This window comes from Phoenix dactylifera, chromosome 3 (genome assembly GCF_051530095.1).
Source record: "Phoenix dactylifera cultivar Ajwa chromosome 3, Ajwa_hap1_PhDact_Kaust_v1.1, whole genome shotgun sequence".
NCBI classification, from domain to species: Eukaryota; Viridiplantae; Streptophyta; class Magnoliopsida; order Arecales; family Arecaceae; genus Phoenix; species Phoenix dactylifera.
In genome coordinates, this window is record NC_143192.1 from 14,978,657 (window position 1) to 14,997,969 (window position 19,313).

At 37.5% G+C, this 19,313-nt stretch overlaps 1 protein-coding gene across 19 annotated transcripts in view; it reads left to right on the plus strand.

The window, feature by feature from the left end:
- Positions 1 to 73: 73 nt before the first annotated feature.
- LOC103706826 (uncharacterized) overlaps positions 74 to 19,313 on the plus strand; it is a 36,115-nt gene continuing 16,875 nt past the window's right edge. For 13 of the 19 annotated variants that reach the window (XR_016399767.1, XR_016399768.1, XR_016399769.1 and 10 more), the window contains exons 1-5: positions 74 to 1,797; positions 11,243 to 11,665; positions 12,388 to 12,458; positions 12,572 to 12,967; positions 17,033 to 18,692. Coding sequence is in view for 6 of the 19 variants with exons in the window: in XM_039118563.3 (XP_038974491.3) it covers positions 1,326 to 1,797; positions 11,243 to 11,665; positions 12,388 to 12,458; positions 12,572 to 12,967; positions 17,033 to 18,692 (3,022 nt within the window). In the remaining 13 variants the exon portion in view is untranslated. Of the gene's footprint in view, positions 1,798 to 2,928; positions 4,824 to 10,847; positions 11,134 to 11,242; positions 11,666 to 12,387; positions 12,459 to 12,571; positions 12,968 to 17,032; positions 18,693 to 19,313 lie in introns of those variants that run through there. The other 6 variants (XR_015976157.2, XM_039118565.3, XM_088717849.2 and 3 more) reach the window with 5 other exon arrangements.

Here is a 19,313-nt window from a genome sequence, read left to right on the forward strand (position 1 = left end):
ATTTTTTAAGCATCAGTATTTGAAAAAATATATTTCAGTAAGAATTTTTTTTTTTTTTAACGAGCTGAGTGCAGGATGAAACGAAAAACCAATCACCTTTTAGAATTAGGTGTTGGCTGTGGCTGAGTTAAATTCCGGATGCAAAATGCTTCGAAGGGTGTGCAGTCCAAGATTCTTTGAAAAATGGTGGCCAGTAAGGTCGCGGTTCAATGTGGAAAAAGGGAAAAGATTTATAGCACTGGATATATTACACTGGAAAAAGTCATATAAAGCTTGTGTTGAGCTACTTTAAACCTAAAATCAAAATAAGCAAATAAAAAAGATGGACATGGTTCAGAAGGAATCCCAAATGTGCAATCGATCTCTCTGCCCCCTTCTAATGCTCACATTATGCACTTATGTGGCTCTACTAGCTGAGCCGAGCCTAGCGCCCATGCATATTTTATTTTTTGCCCAAAAATCCACAAATTCAATTTGGGTGCCCCACTTGTTGGTGAACAAGTGCAAAAAAAAACAAGTGCTTAATCTTTCAACATATTCAAACAATAAATGAAGAACTTAAACAAGAGGGTTTATTTGTTAAACATTTGCAATTACAACATCTGAAAATCCAACAAGCATTAAAAACTAAAATCACTTTAACGATGGTGATGGAAAAGAAATCTTGTCAGAGGCTCCTCCAAAGTCACCGAAAAGAGTTGTAAAACTAGAGCCCATTTTGGCATTCAGTGATCACTTCCCTTCGTTGACTTTGTGCAGGTTCAAATGTTCTGCCACCTTCACCAGTGGCTGCCAACAGGGGTGCAAATGGGTTGGGTCACGAGTGACCTGCCCCAATCCGATTTCTTATTCAAGTCTTAATTTTGGACCCAGGCCCGATCCGATAAAAGGTCGGATCGGGTCCACCGCTATAATTTTTGACTCAACAGGTTATTTAGGTCAGGTCAGGTCTATGTATAATTCGAACCTAATGCAAAAAATTTGGAGCCGATTCGGGTCCAATTTGAGTCAACCCATCCATGGCTTCAGAACTTATATTTGCACCTCCGCGGGCTGCCTAAATAATTATACAGATTCGGATCGGGTCGGATCGGGTCAGGTCATAGGATTAAAAAATCCAAAATTACCTAAATTTCAAATAGATCGGGACAGATTGGATCTGAATTCAGTAAACCCAAATCTGACTCAGAAAATAGAATGAGTTTAATTTTAGGATCCGATCCGGCCCTACGAATTATTTAAAATAGATTAGACCAGATCTAAATAGGTTGCATCGGGCCAGGTCACGGATCAACCCGACCAATTGCAGCCTTAGCTGCCATTAAATGTGCTTGTGCAATGTGGCCCAAGGCCCAAAAAGGAGCGCGGAGGTCGGCCCACCGGGGACGCCGCCGCGACTGATTTGGAAGGCAAAGGGGGCAGGTAAATGCGACCGGAAGACCGAGATTTCGCTTGTCCTCCCAACAGCAGCAACATCCGGGCGGCCGAACAAGCCTTCAATCCGGCAGTGTATAGCGGGCGCCGTGAACAGCGCTCCCCATCGAAGCTCTCAATTCAGCGAGGGCGATCGAGCAAGGGAGATGGGAGACCTGAAGCTCCTCCTCGCCGTGATCTTGTTTCCGCTTCTGCTCTCGTCCTCGGCGAAGGTCGCCGCCGATTCGGGAGCGGATGCTAGCGGCAGGAGCAGCAGCGGTAGGAGCTCGGGATCGAACTTAGGGTGGCAGATCCTCAGCAAGCGAAACTTCTCCTCCCAGATCCGCCTCCATCCCCATATCCTCCTCATGGTCACCGTTCCATGTACGCCCCTTTGCTCCTTACTCTCCCTGCCTTCTCCCAGAGTTCTTTTCGTTGAATGAGATTTTAAGTGAGCTGTACTAATTTTTGTTGTTATTGATTCTTGAATGATGTTGATACCAACCTTTGTGATTTGAAGTTTGTTGTTGATGCCTAGATGTGATCGAGAGAAAATCTTGTTGAATCAAACTAGGTTCTTGATGCTGTTGGAAATATGAGAACTAATCATGCATATGAAACAAGTAAAAAGGAAATTATTAGGGGGCTTGGAATCGAGGCTCAAATTTGTGGCCCTGAAGTCACTAAGGCCTTCCTACGTGTGGTTGCGACTGGCGTTGAGGGACCCCAAGATATGAAAACGGCCCCTATAACTTGCACAGTTCTCCATTATGTGGAGGGAGTTGAAAAACCAATCCTTATCTTGTTGCTTGGGTAAAAAATTTAAAAATAGATGGCAGAAAGAAAGAGGGAGGAATTTCTCTCAGTTCAGAAGAAAAAAAGGAGAATAGAGGGATTTGGGGGACTTTCGCAAGAGGACTATCAAATATTATAGACCCACATTAGTGTAACATTAGGCCTTGAAAGACTTCCTCCAACCAACCCCTATCTCACAACATGCCCCATAAACATCTCAAATTAACTGGCCTGTACAACTTTCTAAAAGCTTACTAAAAAAAAATATAATAAAGAAAACATTGAAAGTTTTAGGAATTGTCATTATGTTTTTCAACATAGAGTGTCCTTACGCTTTGCAATATAAAGTTATTGAGTAAACAGATGCTTTAAGCAAAGGTCATTATGTTTAAATATGAATGTATCATGGTTAGCTATCACATCTTAAATAACTTTAAATAGACCTAATAAACAACTTGCAGACTCATGGAGATTTCATTGGATTTATTTGTAAGATAACACCTAGAATTCTAAGTTTCTCTTTTTCTGAATAAGCATCAGAACACAAACACATATGTGCAGACATGTGTCGATACTCCCACACCCCCCCCCCCCCCCCGGTCTTTCTCATGCCTGGGTTTTTTTGCATTGCTGTGTTTGACATTTGAAGACACTTAGACACTTGCCAAAAAGTATTACTCATAAAACACTGGAGGGAGGGGGAGGGGGGGGGGGGGGGGGGGGTTAGGGTGGAGGATGTGATTGATCTTGAGCTTAAAGCAGAGTTTCCTATTAGCGCTACCCTTTGCTTTATGAACTAAACCAAACCAAAGAGCTTTTATATTGTAGGATAACACAAATGTGATGCAACATATGGTGCTTGTCACCTCTTAGAAGTTATGAGAAGTTCATGCAGTGACCGTTGATATTGATAAAAGTTATTCATTTTTCTTTTATCATGACTAGCCCTCTTAATCAGCTTTTGGAGAAACATAGTATATCTTCTTGGTAAACTTGTTCTTATGGTACATATAGCTCAAGAGGAGAGGTATAAATGCCTTCTGGGTTGACTGATGCACCATCCATTTTTGTATGCTTGTTAACAATCTTTTCCATCCATACATCAAACATTTATGACTTTGAGTTTTTGAAAATAATATGGTATATGAACTTATTTATCAAGGATTATATGGAGATAGTATGGGCTTTCTTGCGAAAATGTTGAAGAAATACTTTTGTGAAGCAGTTTGCATAGATTCCTAGGTCTTTCTGAAGGCATGGTCATAGCTAATAAATTATCAATATGTTGTGGGCCATAGGTTAGTTGAAATCTCATATTCTTTGGAGGACTTAATCAATTTTAGTCTACGGAAAATTTATAGAAATATATGTTGTTAGTTAAGGATTGGAGACATGTGTTAGTCCAAATCTTTTGATCAAAATATGCTATGATTGTAAGATATTTCTAGCATTGAAAGTTGACTAATTGTGTATGTTGGGATTCCTTCTTGTTATTAGCATAGATATCAAGTACATGCCTAATAGGCAGAATCAATGGCTGACATGCTCCATGCGTGACCATTATTTGTAACACATCATTTTAAATGTGGTTTTTCTCGAAGACATGTGTCACATAGCTTACTGATGCATGGTCGGTGGAACCATTCCGAACCGGATGGTTCGGGGCGTATTGAGCTGTATCGGCGTCATGCTGGGACGGTTCCTACAACCGAAACAAAATACCGTCTACGGAGAGGGAGAAGGAGAAGGAAAGAGGAGAAAAAAGAGAGAGAGAGCGAGCAGGGGAGGGAGGGAGAGGGAGAGGAAGGATGAGAGAGAAAGATGGAGGCCGGCAGGTGCAGGGCCGCTTGCCGACTTTACTTAAAAATCGGCAAATTAAAAGGGCCCCCTCCGAGACCCTTGGTTCAAACGAAACAAGAAAACCGTAGCGGAGCCCTTCCTCCACCACCTCCGTGTGGCTTGCTAGCCTCCGCCACCCTTCTCTCTCCCTCTCTCTCTCCTCTTTCTCTCCTTCTCTTTTTCTCTTTCTTATTCTCCCTCTCCCCCATCTTTACTATGTCGGTACGAGCCCGACACGGAACAATACAAGAGCGTACCGACCCGTGCCGCTGGGCAACTGGTCCGGGCCCCGGTCCTGGCACAGTAGACCTTGTACTGATGTTTAAGGTTTGTTGGTTTTTTGATCATATGTTGCTTATGTACTCATTTATGAAGGTACTAAAGATACTTTTGCCCATAGGGGAAATTTTTTTGGGAAGGTCTTTTATTTATTATGTCTTGAAATTGAATAGGCTATTGAAACTATATGGAATGTTAGAAGTGCTTCAAGCTACATACAGTTGATTGTTAAATGAGGGAAGACAAAAGAAGGCTACATGGGCAACCTGTCTAGTTTGCTACCAAGACAAATTGCTGCATTAGAAGTTGGTTGCATGCACTTCCTCATGCCAAATTGTCCATAAGATAGCCTTCAACAAGCCCTGTCTTGATGTTGTCTGTGATGGAAGAGTATAGATTTGTTATGCTGATGACGTATCAGGAATTAAAGTATCCATCTGTAGCGAACTGTGTCTTGGATACGTACTATGACAAAAGAGCATCCACAGACCGCAAATGTAGGTAACATTATTCCATGTGTGCCTTCCAATGTTCTGCTGTTTATAGGCTCATGTTTGGTGAATATCTCTTCAAAATGGACTGATATAGGTTGATATAAAGTAATATTGGCTTCTTCCCTAGTTTTCTATTTTTGAATATGTCTGCAACAGTCAAGAATAATTTATCTTTCTGCTTTAGTCGGTCAAAAACTCATCTCAATTTTCTATTACTCTTTTCTTATGAGGGATTTTTAAGCATATTGGACATTATAACAAGAAAACTCATATCTTATGTTGGATTAAAGTCGAAAATCAAGGAAACTAATGACATATAAGCTTTTCAAATCAATATTAAATTCGAGCTTCCCACAAAACTACCAATATGCACGAAACACCTAAATATATTATTAATGTGTGGACATATTTAGGTGTCCCCTTATAGTTCTTGTTGTGTATTTTGAGCTTATTGGTTTTGTTAATGTGTAAAATAGTGATGTTAATGTTAATTTCGTGTGATATATTACTTAAACTATGTAGTGCACATTTTAGAATGCAATCAACACAAATATCTAGAATAACCCTATATTTCAAACGTTATTTTCAAATATGAAACTGTATATGTATATATATACATATCTTACACTAGTACAAAGCCAAAAAATTTCATGCAAAAAATAGTTGTAGTAGTTTATAATGGCATACTAGTTGCAGGCTCTTTTGCAGACTTGCATATCTTTCTATGCTAGTGCATGCGATTATTAACATTATGCAACATGATAATCGTACTATGCTGACCATGGTATGCCGTACTGGCCTAAATCGGATGGTACGGAGCGTACTGTACTGTACCGGTTTGTATCGATACTCGGTATGGGTGGCGTATTGATACTCGAAACGCCAAAAATCTCTTACCGCACCATACCTATGCTGTGTTAGTGTGGCACCAGTACGGGGTCCAGTACCGAGACGACAAATCTAGATGCTGACCCTTGACCATCATGGATCTGATACGTGATACTTTAACTATTCTAATGAATTACTTCTCAAAATGTATGTCATCAATGTGATGGAGGGTATTGAGGAGAACATCATTTAGCAACATTAGCTGCATGGTGAAGTATTATGGGGTTGTAGAGAAGATAATGGGCGATCATGGCTCAATGTTTGTGGGGTGAAATTTGAGAGGATATCAAAGTTCTTTCTTATTTTTTGAGTTTTCATTTAATATACTTGTGGATAAACTATGCATGTTAATATACTCTGTAGAGTTTTCAAGGCTTTGTTTATGTCCAAGATTTAAGTACTGGCATGTCGTGATCTATAATAGCTATAACATAGCAAGAAGGTATCACTGCTAGCATGCCTTTTGGCATCTAATTGTATTGACACACGGTATATCATCTCATTTTTGCTATTTAGGCACCAAGAAGTGTACAGTATTGGTATGATTAAGTGTCATACTAGTAGGGGTATAGGTATTGATAATTGTTTTGAGTAGTATTAATCAGCATGAATGCAATTTTTAAACTCAGATCAATTTTTTGTTGCTTTGTACTGATATATAATTGTTTCAACAATGTAATATAGTTTTTAACCGGTCTGTTGAAATCTAACTATAAGGACTCATGTAGGTGTGTGTTTAGTCCCATATCAGTTATATATTGGAAAGATCTTAAATACTTATATAGGACCAAGAAAGCTAAATAATACCTTTCGGCTAGCCTTTTTGGATAAAATCTTGTGTCGTTACAAATAATATAAGGGAGGATCCGCTCATGGCTTGTGTGGACTAGGGGACACCATAGTATAAGCCCATTTGCGGTTGAACATGGGCCAACATTAGTATTTTGTGATTGAATTTGATCGGATTTGGACCTTTAGCTTGGCGAGAATGTTTGTGAGGACCTGTGCAAGCGCATGTTTAGTCCCATATCACTTATGCACTAAGAAGATCATGCACACTTATACAGGGTCAAGGAACCAAAATAATACCTTTTGGTTAGTCTTCTTGGATAAGGTCTTGGGTTGTTACAATTAGTAAAAGCCTAGAATTTGTATTCCTCCTCCCCCTTATGACTAGATGCATCGTATTGTTCTTTTGCAGATTATTATATTTCATAGAAAGGAGTCAGGAAAGTGTAACTATCACATTAAACAATGCAAAAATTATTAATACCTGTAGATTTATTGTTAAAGCTTGTAGTCAACTCCTCAAGAGAGTTATTCAACATAAATAAGTTCAAAATGCTTTTTATATTAAGTTTGTTTGAGGAAAAGGTGAAACATCTATCATTTCATTTCACAAATTATAAAACAAAAAAGAACCTCTAGCTATCAAAAAGCTCAAGTACAAAATCCAATTAGTGAAATAACTACAAATGAGCTTACATTATAGATTTATTACCTATTTGCTTAGTTATCATTTATAAATCAAAAATTCTTCTCAAAAAAGGAAATTATATAAATCTTCTCAATAATATATATAAATTGTGAAGATGATTCATGTAAAAGAGATAATTCTTTCATTAGTTTTATTATATAAAATTTGAGGTTTCATGCAGCGACTATAGTATCCCTCCTCCTCAACTCTTTTGAAAAATTTTATAGAAAAAATTGCGACAAACTTAAGTTTATTTTTTCCAATTACTTGAATAAAAGATAAAAATATCTTTCCCATTGGTTACATGTTCGAAGTGTTAGATTTGCATAAATAATCAAAACCCAATCACAATCATTTCATTGATCATATGCTCTTCACATTAAGAAGCTTTGGTTGTAAGCTATTTATGAAGTGTTTCTTTAACTTCCTCATTTGCTTGACTCTTGATTTGTAATTCATCCTTAGAGAGCTTTTTCATGCCTTATGTCGCTGCAATTTTTTGTAGTTTGGCAATCACTGACATTGCATCATTATTGATAGATGTCAACCTATCATTCATCTGGCAAAAGGTCATCTTCTCATATTTAACATTTCATGAGGATCGTCAATTCTAAAACTCAACTCCTCATTTGTTAACATGATGAACAAGGAAAGAAGCAAAGAAAATAGAAAGGGATCAATAAAACGACTAGAATAATAAAGCAGGACCTTTTAGCCCCGATACCAAATTTGATGTAGGGCAGCAAGGGTTAAAACATTTCAAAACTAATTGCAAAATAGATCTGTTCTGATGTCCCAGAAATTCAATCTGCAGTTCCAACTGTCTAGTGAAGAAAAAGATAACAGTAGAACTAAGAGACAATAGTAGAAAGTAGGGAAGAAATAAAGTGAAGTAACAATAGAAGAAGAAGAAGAAAGAAATAGAGAAGAGGTAGGGATTGAAAGAGATAAAGGTAAGAGAATCCAAACCTGGCTGAAAGAAATCTTTTCATTCATTTAAAACAAAACAAATTATGTACAATGCTTTCTCATTCAACCCTAATAGACCCTTTTAAAGACTTTTCATGACTTGCATTTCAAGCAAACTAGGACTCTTGATAGGCAAGTAACTAATCCCCAAAATATTTCCTAAAGAAATAAAGTTCAGAATAGCACACACAACCCTATGTATAAAGACACTGAAAATAATAAAAAATCAAATCCTAATGACTTTATGACTTATCCAATCCAACATATACCTAATATATAACTCTTTTAAATCAATTTCACTTTAAATAGGAATCTAAAACTAATTCTAAAAATTACCTAAATAAGAGTTTCGAAAAAATACAAAAAAGTGAACAACTTTTTTAATTCACATCATTTTGTTAGTATGTGTGTGCAAATAATTTTAAGCAATATGTCCACTATTTCTTGTGCTAAGAGTAATGCCATCTATTCAATCACTCAAGCAGGATATAAAAATGATGTGAGGATGAAGTATAGGTGGTTCATTATTTGTTCTCTTTCCGAACATGCATGTGTTGGAAACAAATTGGTTGCATTGGCCAACAAAATTAGTTAATATTTTCTACTCTTAGATGCTGTTCGACCTGTTGTCTGATATGCAAATGAATATTTAGACGCAATCAGGACACATCTCAAGGCACTTTTATGGACTCTAGAGTGTTGAACCTGTGCCCCTGTAAGCTATCCTTTTGAAGACAAAGAGTGTGGTTTCCCAAGAATGTCTGTTATCAAATCCAATCCTCATGAGAGCTTTGGAAAATAGATTTCTCCACCTCCCTTATCAAAAGTCAAAATATGGTCTTATTCATCTTTTGACATTTTGATAAGGTTACAATTCTAGTGAGCATAAAAGAGTGGTAGCATCTAGTATCTTCTTTCAATGTTTTTCCCAAAAGATTTAGGGTCCTAATAGAGGCTGGGAAGGCACTTTCCAGCTAATAGATTTATGTTTGGTTGGTACTCTTTCCTATTCAGATTGCTTTGAATAAATATAGACAGAGGATTGATCAGACCAATCTCTCTTGTGGGTCATATTCGTACAAGGAAAAGAAATTATATATAAAGAGTGGCATCTAATCCTATGCTTAGAATTAATTTAAGCTTTTGAAACCTTTGGTTTGGAGTGTTATGGGAATAAGGGTATTTTAAGAATTGAAAGTTCTCTTTCGTAGCCAGGCTTTTATAGAGTTGTAAGGATAGGGAGCTTACAGACTGTAGGGTATTCTTGATAATTGCATGTATTCCATGTACTTGACAGCATCATGATGGACAGGAACCACCAGCATTGTGCAAGTATCGCAAGCTATAATTTTAGGCAGTGGTAAAAAGTAGGGAGCTATAGTGATTATAGGCTATGCATACTCTTTCCATAGGAGTTTAAAACTGTTTACCGCTATGAGTCATGTATGTACATGGTGTTTTGTTGGGTTGCGTCCAACTATTATCGTTACTTGTGTAGGAAATGAATGCAGAAAGGTGTCAGATTTTTTTGATAGATTATATTGATATGATCAAAAGATATAGAATTTTTATCATGCAATTGTTCTTCACTGACTGATTTCATCTCTTTATGGAATTAAATGGAGGTCCTTCTCATAGCTACCTTGCACATTAAATGTAAGTTAGAGAACTTAAACTCGTGGTTGCTCTCAAAGTGTACATCCTTCAATTCACCAACTTGATTCCAATTTAGTGCAAGAAAATAATGATTTAGCTGTTTATTGATTCAATAGGAAAACCATAAACTAAAGGAAAACAATTATCTTCATTTTTAGACTCTAATTTAATATTTTAAAAAAGGAAATTGTTTTATTAATGTGCTTGGATTTATCCATTTCAGATAAAAAGCCGAAGGAAAAGAAAACAAATGCTTCATTGTCCTGAAGAGAAACATGGTTGTTCTTGATGGTTTCATATGTACTACGAAGAGTCAGTTGTGCGTAAGCCTGTATGACTAATGGATTATTTCCATGACCTGGTCATGCAGTACACCTGGGCTGATACAGAATTATACTGATCAACAGTGGTGGTGCAGTAATATACAAATGCATCATGCCCATGACCTGTTGGTGCAGTACAATTGTAGGGTATGTTAGGGCATAGATGATGTTTCAATCGGGAATGCCATTCTATGCTAGTACCTAGTTAAGTAGATGACAGTACTGCACTGACATGTTAGATGAGATTCCAAAAATACAACTTTCAGTTTCAAATATGTTCTTAGCAATGATACTAAGGGAAAAAGTTCCTACTCGTTGCCGGTAAACTGTTGATGGGCGAGAATTCCTACTCGTTGCTGGTAAACTGTTGATGACAAGCCTATTCTGCTATGTCAATTTAATGGACCCTAACATTCACATCAAGAACTGAATAATTTTCTCGTTATTTTATTCACACTTGTTGTTCTTATTTATGATTTATTAATTTACTACTACTACTATTCTAGAAAGGGGAAGGGATAAACCCCACCTAGCTACTACTGCTCTGTCAGAAAAGGGAGGGGATGAACCCCACCTGGCCAACTGGAATTGTTGTTACTTACTCTTCTTCTTATAATAAAAACAGAATATATTGTGGGGCCTTTAATATGGAGTAGCATAATCTACTTGTTTTTCAGTCATGATGAGTTGTCAGTTTCTGATAAAATTATTCAGGATGGCATCAAGAGACTCAGATCATGAATTTTGGTGTTGCCAGGACAACATGCCTGGTCATTAAAACAGGAGACTCCGAATCAAACATACAACTAATGGTAAAAGGAGGCTCAAATTTATAATTTTGTGTTATGTATGTATGTATGCATCTATGTATGTATATTTAAAAATTTGGTAGGCTCCAGGAAAGAATGTTTTAGGGGGCAGAAAAGAGTTGCTGGGCTGCATTATTGGATTCTCCATTTCTGTTTGGTCATTCTGTCAAGGTTGCTTCTTCTTAACAGAGGTTAATAACTAAGTAATCAAGAAATTCTGAAGTTTTTTGCATTATGTTTTGTTTTTTAACAGTCTTTTTTCATCTTTCAAGTTTGACTGTAGTCTCTTTTAATATGCAGGGTCTGGTGAGTCGCGATCCCTAATGAATGAAATAGCACATCTGGTTGCTGATAAAAAAGAGAAGCTTGACTTCCTAAGACTGATGGTTGTTTATAAAAATTCTGACAAGATGGTGGCTGATGTTCTTGGTGCTACTGAGGGAATAACATTATTTTACTATCACCACTCCATGTCATACAAGTACCACGGGAGACTTCGTCTGCAGAACATCCTATCTTCAATATATCATTTTATGTCACTTAAACATGGGGAGATTCCTCTGAAGGCCCTGCGCAGTCAAGAAGACTTACAAAATTTTTTTGAATCAACAGATAAAGCCATACTTCTCCTTGAGTTCTGTGGCTGGTCAGCTAAATTGTTGCATAGAAAAAATAATGAAAATTATGAGACTTCCTTGTCTGTCCAAAATAGTTCAGAGCATGGTTTGTCATCTTAACTTATTTTGTTTCCTCTTGATTACACATCTCTGACCATCTTAGTTTTATTTAAGCAGCAATGCACAAGTAGGAATAACTTTTTATTTGAGTATTGACAATGTGCTCTGGAAATATTAAATGCGACGACAACTTAAAATAGCTCAATTTGAAATATATCTATTTGAATATCTGCTTTGTGTTATTAACTTATTATAGTATCTGAATTTAGATTCTGGGATCACTGTCTCTGGGCTGTAGGATGGAGTGGTGCCTGATCAGGTGCTTAGGCAAAAAATAAAAAGTAACACCTAATAACATGCGTGGTTTTTGCTATTTCTGTATTTCACATTGATAGGGTAAAATTCTGAATTTTTAAAGTTTTTCTTTTGTAATTTCTTTCTTCATATGTTTTGGATAAATCTAAAAAATTAATTTGATTGTTTCTTCAGCTTATATTCTTCTCTCTACATCTTCTCTATATATCAATCAAATATGGGCCATCAAAGTTGTGGTGTTCTTTTTATTAAGATGATAGATTTGCTGTGATTTTAAATTCTTGTAAAGCGAACTTCCTAGGTGATGTTCAGGAACCTGTATCCCATTTTCCTGCTTTGGAAAATTGCTCTGGTTTACTTTGTTTCCCATGTAATTAACTTATTCTGTATTTGAGATTGAAAAAGTTGTGCACATTTAGATTCTATTTTGCTGACACAACTGTAAAATTGCAGTTGACACCATAGGCGAAAATTTTGCCAGAGGAGCAGATGGGACTCTAGCATTTCACAATGCAATCCAGAAGGTGGCTTATACTTTTTCAATGAACTCAATGAGACTGCTTTTGGAACAAAAGTTGATCAAAATGCTTCAGGTAGGAAAAGTCCTGATAACTAGTTTCTTTTGGATCAAACACAGGGTAAGGAAAATGAAGAACTAACATGTGGGGTCAAAGATGGGATAGCTGGTTCTCATTTTCTTGGTGGATTTACCTTGGCAAATCAAAGTGCTTTGAAGGAAAATGAAAATGGAAGTGTTGGTTCTGGGAAATCATGTACGAAGGAAGAGTTTCAGCGATTTGAATCCGTTTTTATGAAGTTCACAGCAATTGCAAGGGAGCATTTTCTGCCTCCTGAAAGGCAGAGGTTTGGTCTAATATCGCAGAGATCTTTGCTTCCTTTCTTAGGTGTTGGCAATCCAGAGACATGGTTGATTATCCTTCATTCATCTGAATGTCCCAATTGTTCGGTGATACTCCAAGAAGGAGAAGATCTTAGAACCATCCTTCAAAACCACTACTCTCTTGTCATAGAGGTAATATTACTAAATTTGTTATGTCTTTTTTATTTGTTAATCATAATCAAGGTTTCAGATCTCGACTGCGCTGTGTCAACCCTGTATTGACTTCCTAGTGGCCATAGGTATCATCTGGTTTGATGAACGGTGAGTAGATACGGGGAGCATACTGTGTCATATGCTGTGCTGGTACATGATCAGTATGGGTTCCATATGCAAGACTTCAAAGTTCAAACCCTGAACATCATAAGTTGAAATATGGCTAGAAGTTTGCACAAATACAGAAATCTGTTCGATATTATCTGAAAGGGCCTAAGTAGTCTATCTAATACTTTTTTAGTATTTTCTCTGTGCAGGTCAGTGTCCATATTTATAGTAAATACACATATTATTGGTCACTATTGTAGTTCTAGTCTATGAAGCCTAGACATGGACATGAGATATGGATACAACACTATGGATATGCTGAAACAATGCATCATGAAAATTAAGATACAATATGACTAGGACATGTCAAGTGATATTTATGTTTATCTATATATGTATGTATGTGCATGTATGTATATATTTATCTACATGTACATATGTATATGCATACGTACATATACACAAATACAAATTCATATATGTAAAGCATCTATGAAGCATACTAGGCTATTAACATAACATAGTTCTTACTAGGTCATTATTCCATAGACCATTGATGTAGGATGGGTTGCCAAGGATGGGATCAAAGTATGCCTAGATCAATTAGGACTTGAAAATAGTTGTCTAAGAAAAGTAATTGTCCAAGTTTGAAAAGAATTTGTAAAATGGTATTCCTCGGTCTCATGGCTTCCAACAACCACAACACAGCAATGCTTTGACAAGAAACTTGAGTAGCATTCTGACTAATCAATATGCGATGCTGGACGTGTTTCCAGCATCACTTGAAGCACTTTTAAAATGAATCCAAGCATGAACTGCTGTGCCATCCCAAACCACCTGATTTGGGGCATATGGTGCTGTACCGGTCAGAATCGGTACAAAATTGTATTTGGGTTGGTACAGGCCCTGTATTGCCCATAATACCAAGACGTATTGAGGTGCGTATCGACTTATGCTAAGGTGTACTGAGATAAAAAGTGAGAAAATGGCTTAAGGGTTGTCTTGGTACGGGGTGCATCTCGTACCAACCTATACCGTACTAAATCGGTAAGGTACTGAACAATGCCAAATCTCTTTCTCTACTAGAAAATTTTATGAGGATCAGGTCTTTTGTGATGTGGTAGATACCGGTTCATGTCATATTTTGCTTGGGCAACTGTGGCAGCATGATAAAAATTCCACTTACAGGGGAAGGATAATCCTCATGTATTTTACAAGGATTGAAAGAAAGTAATCCTTGTCCCAGTTTGTAGTGAACCCTGGACCAAAATTTCTCAAGTAGAGGAGTGGTCATTCCTAACTATGAACAACTTTTTGGAGTCGAAGGAAGCAGGTCAAATTTATGCCTTGGTGGTGAAGGGTCAGGTTTTTGAGCCTCCCAAGATACCTGAAAAACTAAAAATATTTGATCGTGGAATTTAAGGAGATAATGCCTGATGATGTTCCTAATGGATTATCTCCTATGAGGGACGTCCAACATCATATCTACCTCATCTCCGGTGTAGCTTACCAACTTTGTAACATTACAGGATGAACCCAAAAGAGAATGTAATTTCCAGAATCAGGTGATTGAGTTGATTCAGAAGGCATGAATAGAGAGAGATGTGCCCGTGCACATTACTAGCTTCATTGACACCCAAGAAAGATGGCGGTTGGCTTACATGTGTTGGTAGCAGGGCTATTAAAATCACTGTGGAGTACAGACTTCCTATACCTCAGTTGGAGGGATATTCTGGGCATGTTAGAGGGATCTCGATTGTGTTCAAAAATAGGTTTGAGAAGTGGCTATCATCAAATTAGGACCGGACGAGGGGACTAGCAGAAGACAGCTTTTAGAACCAAGGATGGGCTATATGAAATTATGAATGGTTATTAATGCCTTTGGACCATCAAATGTGCCAAGCATGTTTATGAGAATAATGAGTCAAGTGCTTATACCTTTTATCAGAAAATTCGTGCTAGTGTACTTTGATAATACATTGGTTTATGGCCAAAATGAGGAAGAGCATATTTCCCATCTTAGAGAGGTGCTAACCGTGGTTAGGAAAGAAAGTTGTATATTAATTTAAAAAGTGCAGTTTTATGACTGAAAGTACTGTGTTTTTTTGGGCTTTGTGGTGAGTGCTTAGCACATCCATGTTCATCAGTAAAAGGTGGAAGCAGGGTTTACTGTGCCGGTTATCCGACGGCATGAGTCAGTACGGGCCCACGCCATGCCGTGCCAGGCTTATACCGACACAGGAGACTGTGGGAGAGAGAAAAAGAGAGAACGAGCAGGGAAGGGAGGTAGAGGCCGGCGCAGGCCGGCGCTGGTGCAAGTGGCGGAGGCCGCGATCGGATTCCTGTTTTGAATCCACCACCCTCTGCCGGCCTCCCTCCTTCTCCCTCTCCCTCCCTCCCCCGCTTGCTCTCTTTTTTTCTTTCCTTCTCCTCCTTCGACGACGGCGTCTCGATTGCTTTGCTGGAACTGTCCCAGTTCACCACCGTTACAGCTTGGGATGCTCCGAACCGGGCGGTTCGAGACGGTTCCGTTGACCTTGGGTGAAAGATTTTAGGAAGTGGCTTACACCAAAGACTGTTAGTGAAGGAGCTTTCATGGACTTGATACATTTTATTGCAGATTTCTAAGAAATTTCAGTGCTATTATGTCTCGTCGCAGAGTTATTGAAGAAAGAAAAATTTCAATGGAATGAGGAAGCAGAGAAAATTTTTGCATTGAGAAGCTTTCTAGTGCTTCTGTTTTAACATTGTCAAATTTGAAAAGCTATTTGAAGTAGAGTGTGATGCATGTTATGTTGGAATAGGAGCTATCCTATCACAAAGAAGACCAGTGTCCTTTTATAGTAAAAAAGTGATGATTGTAAAATTTGCTCAATATACGAGTTAGAGTTTTATGCTTTCTTTAGGCTTTGAGGTATTGGAGTCATTATTTAATACAACAAAAATTTGTGCTTTATACAGATTATCAAGCATTGAAGTTTATTGTTAGCTAACAAGCCATTAGCTGCAAGCATGCTAGATGGTAAGAGTTTCTACAGCAATATAATTATGTGTTGAAACATAAATCAGGTCAACAAAATAGTATTGCAGTTTTCTTGAGCCGAAGAGCGTCATTATTGGTTACTGTCATTACTGAAGTTGAAGGATTTGAATATCTGAAAGACTTATATGTAGAAGGTGAGGATTTGAAGGACCGTGCCAAGTACCAAAATAGGCAAAGAACAAGCAAATAAAAGTAAGTGCATAAACCACGGCCAACAACTCAATGATTTTTAGAGTAAAAACATGAAGACTACACACAACACAAATAATAAGTAGGAAATTTATTAATAATAAAATAATTAAAAATACATAAATCTCTCACTTTTTGAGTTTCAAGACTTCTAATCACTTTCCTTTTCTTCTTTCCCTCGAGTCACCATTCTACAGGACTCACACCCCTTGCAGAGGAGAAATATGGGAACTTATAACTGATCTCCTCTGGTTCCTATACTGACAAAATTACAGACGTATCCTTCAGGGAGTGCCTTTAGTTCACTCTCTCTCCCAGCTTTTATTTCATTTTGATGGTTCCTGATTCATATTCCTCTTGAAGCAGGGTCTGCCTTTCATAATTGTATGATTGTGCTGTTGCAACCCATTTATGATTCATTCGGCTAATGGAATATTTATTCAATTACTTTCATGTTAATAATATTATTTATATAGATATACTATTAGTCTAATTACGCTTAAGAGAAGTATATGCCGTGAGATTTATTGCATCTGTTTTGACCTGTTCTGTTTATGGATTTGATGCACACTAAAGCTTCTTTGTGACTTCAATTTACTAGAGGTGGTTCCCTAGTTTTCATTATGCAATGTTACTTTTTCTTATATGCTATAAAATTATTTAAATGATGTATATTGCAATATCACATACTTTTTTCCTTTTAGCTTGATGCTGATGGACGCAATCTTGAGCCTGCATTTCCATCAGACAGGCCTTCAATCATTCTTTTTGTTGATAGATCTTCAGAATCATCGAAAGTTAGAGGAGAGAGCAAGTCATCTCTTGAGGTTCTTAGAAAGTTTGCATGGTACAACCAGATTTCCTACCAGAGAGTTTCAGGACTTGATGGCAGTATTTCCAAAAGTTCCTCTGGACAAGCTTCTTTTGGAATGTGGAGCAGAAGTATCTCAGATGCCCTAGGCCATCAGACTCGAAAAGATAATCTGGCCTCTAAGATAGTGAAAATCAAGGATAATATGGCTATTATGATGGTAAATGAAGGTGAAGGTATTTCATTGAAAAACACTGCTCCTGACAATCAAGGTAATTCTGTTTATGATATTTTAACACATCTACTTCACCAGAAAGAACATGCATTGAAGACTAAAGAAACCAAAATAAGTATACTAGCAAAGGAAGTTGGCTTTCAGCTTTTGTCTGATGATTTTGAAGTGCAAGTAGTAGATCCATTGCCGTCGAGTGAAAACGATCAACCTAAAAACATGATTAAGAGTGATGTGACTAGTCCAAAGGATCCAACTTCAGAGTTACCTAAAGAATCTGTCGAGCCGTATGTCAGCATGAATGATGCTGATCTTTTGGATGCTACTGATATTACTACAGTGGATGAGGGGAAGCAGCCTGAAGCCATAGATATGGAAACTGATTTTCAGCAAACTCAGAAAGCAGTCACTTATGAACTTGAAACTAACAAATTTTCCACTAAGTTAGACAAAGAGGTTAAAGTTGATATAGGTGTTTTCAAAAGCACACAACTTAGTGAGGACCAGAAATGTTGTAACCAAGAGGAAGTGGGATCATTCACAAGTCGTGATGAAAATTCTTTCCATTTGGAGCAGAAATCACCATGTGCTATGGAATACATAAAAAAGGAGCAAGTTGAGCATACTGATTGTCATTCAAATGGAACATCTTCTAGCGAAGTTGCACCAAATTTGAGAAATATTTCTAGCCTGAATTGTTCAGGGTATGATGTTTCTGAGAATAAGAAATCCACGATCATAAGCAATGCAGATAGGCTTAACGATCAGCACCAACCTTTTGTCAGCTCGTTTTTCTTTTCTGATGGTGGTTATCAGCTACTACGAGCCTTGACAGGGGGGTCTAAGATTCCATCTTTGATAATACTTGATCCAGTTCGGCAACAACACTTTGTATTTTCTGAGGAAACAGAGATTAGCTATAACTCTCTACTTAATTTTGTGGACAAATTTCTCAATCAAAGTCTTACTCCATATCAGCGTTCAGCATTGTCTACTCACAGTTCAAGGGAGACTCCAAGGCCACCATTTGTGAACCTGGATTTCCATGAGGCTGATTGTATACCTCGAGTGACAGCCAACACATTCTGTGAACTGGTTGTAGGTTTTGAGTCCTGTGAAACGGGAAATGTAGTCTCATTTTCCAACACTGAAAGTTTCTTATCTGCCTGGAAATTGGATGTTTTGGTGCTCTTCACTACTTCCTGGTGCGGATTCTGCCAGCGTATGGAACTGGTTGTGCGTGAAGTATATCGAGCTCTCAAAAGCTTTATGAATACACCAAAGACTCAAGCTCAAAACGTGGATCCTACGCAAATCAAAGGTACTATTTGGTGCAGTTCTTATATGGGTGTAACATGTCGTTCACATCATGAATCTTGTCAGTAATTTTGTATTGACTTCCTTATTGTTAAGATTAGTTTTAACATGTTTTACCTCAAGAAATGGACAGTACCCCTAAAGACATCAATATGAAAGCAACATTTTTACATGCTTAACTAGAGAGGTAAGGGGTGATGTTGGGAAGGGGGGGAGGGGGGTACTTTGACCTTGCAAATGATACCTAACTGCATTAAGATAAATCTACGGCATCACCTTGAATATGCTCCTCACTTGTATCATGAGGTGAAAAAAATGATATACAACTTTAGCTCAGAAATATGACACAAGTTCTGGGGAGCCTTTCTTGTAGGATGCAAGGTCTTTGTAGCTGTATATGTAATATATAGACTGATAGAGCACTAACACACTGGCTTCTCTAGTTCAATATGCTACTGTTTTGTTATTAGTCTTAGTGTACTACTTTCAATTGCTGTTCAAGCAGTTGTAATGATTATAACTCTTCATTATCACTCATACAGTCTGCCATTTCTTCCTTTGTGGACCACATATGCAAACACCATTTATTGTAGAGATGATTATAATTCTATTTTTAGTAATCTAA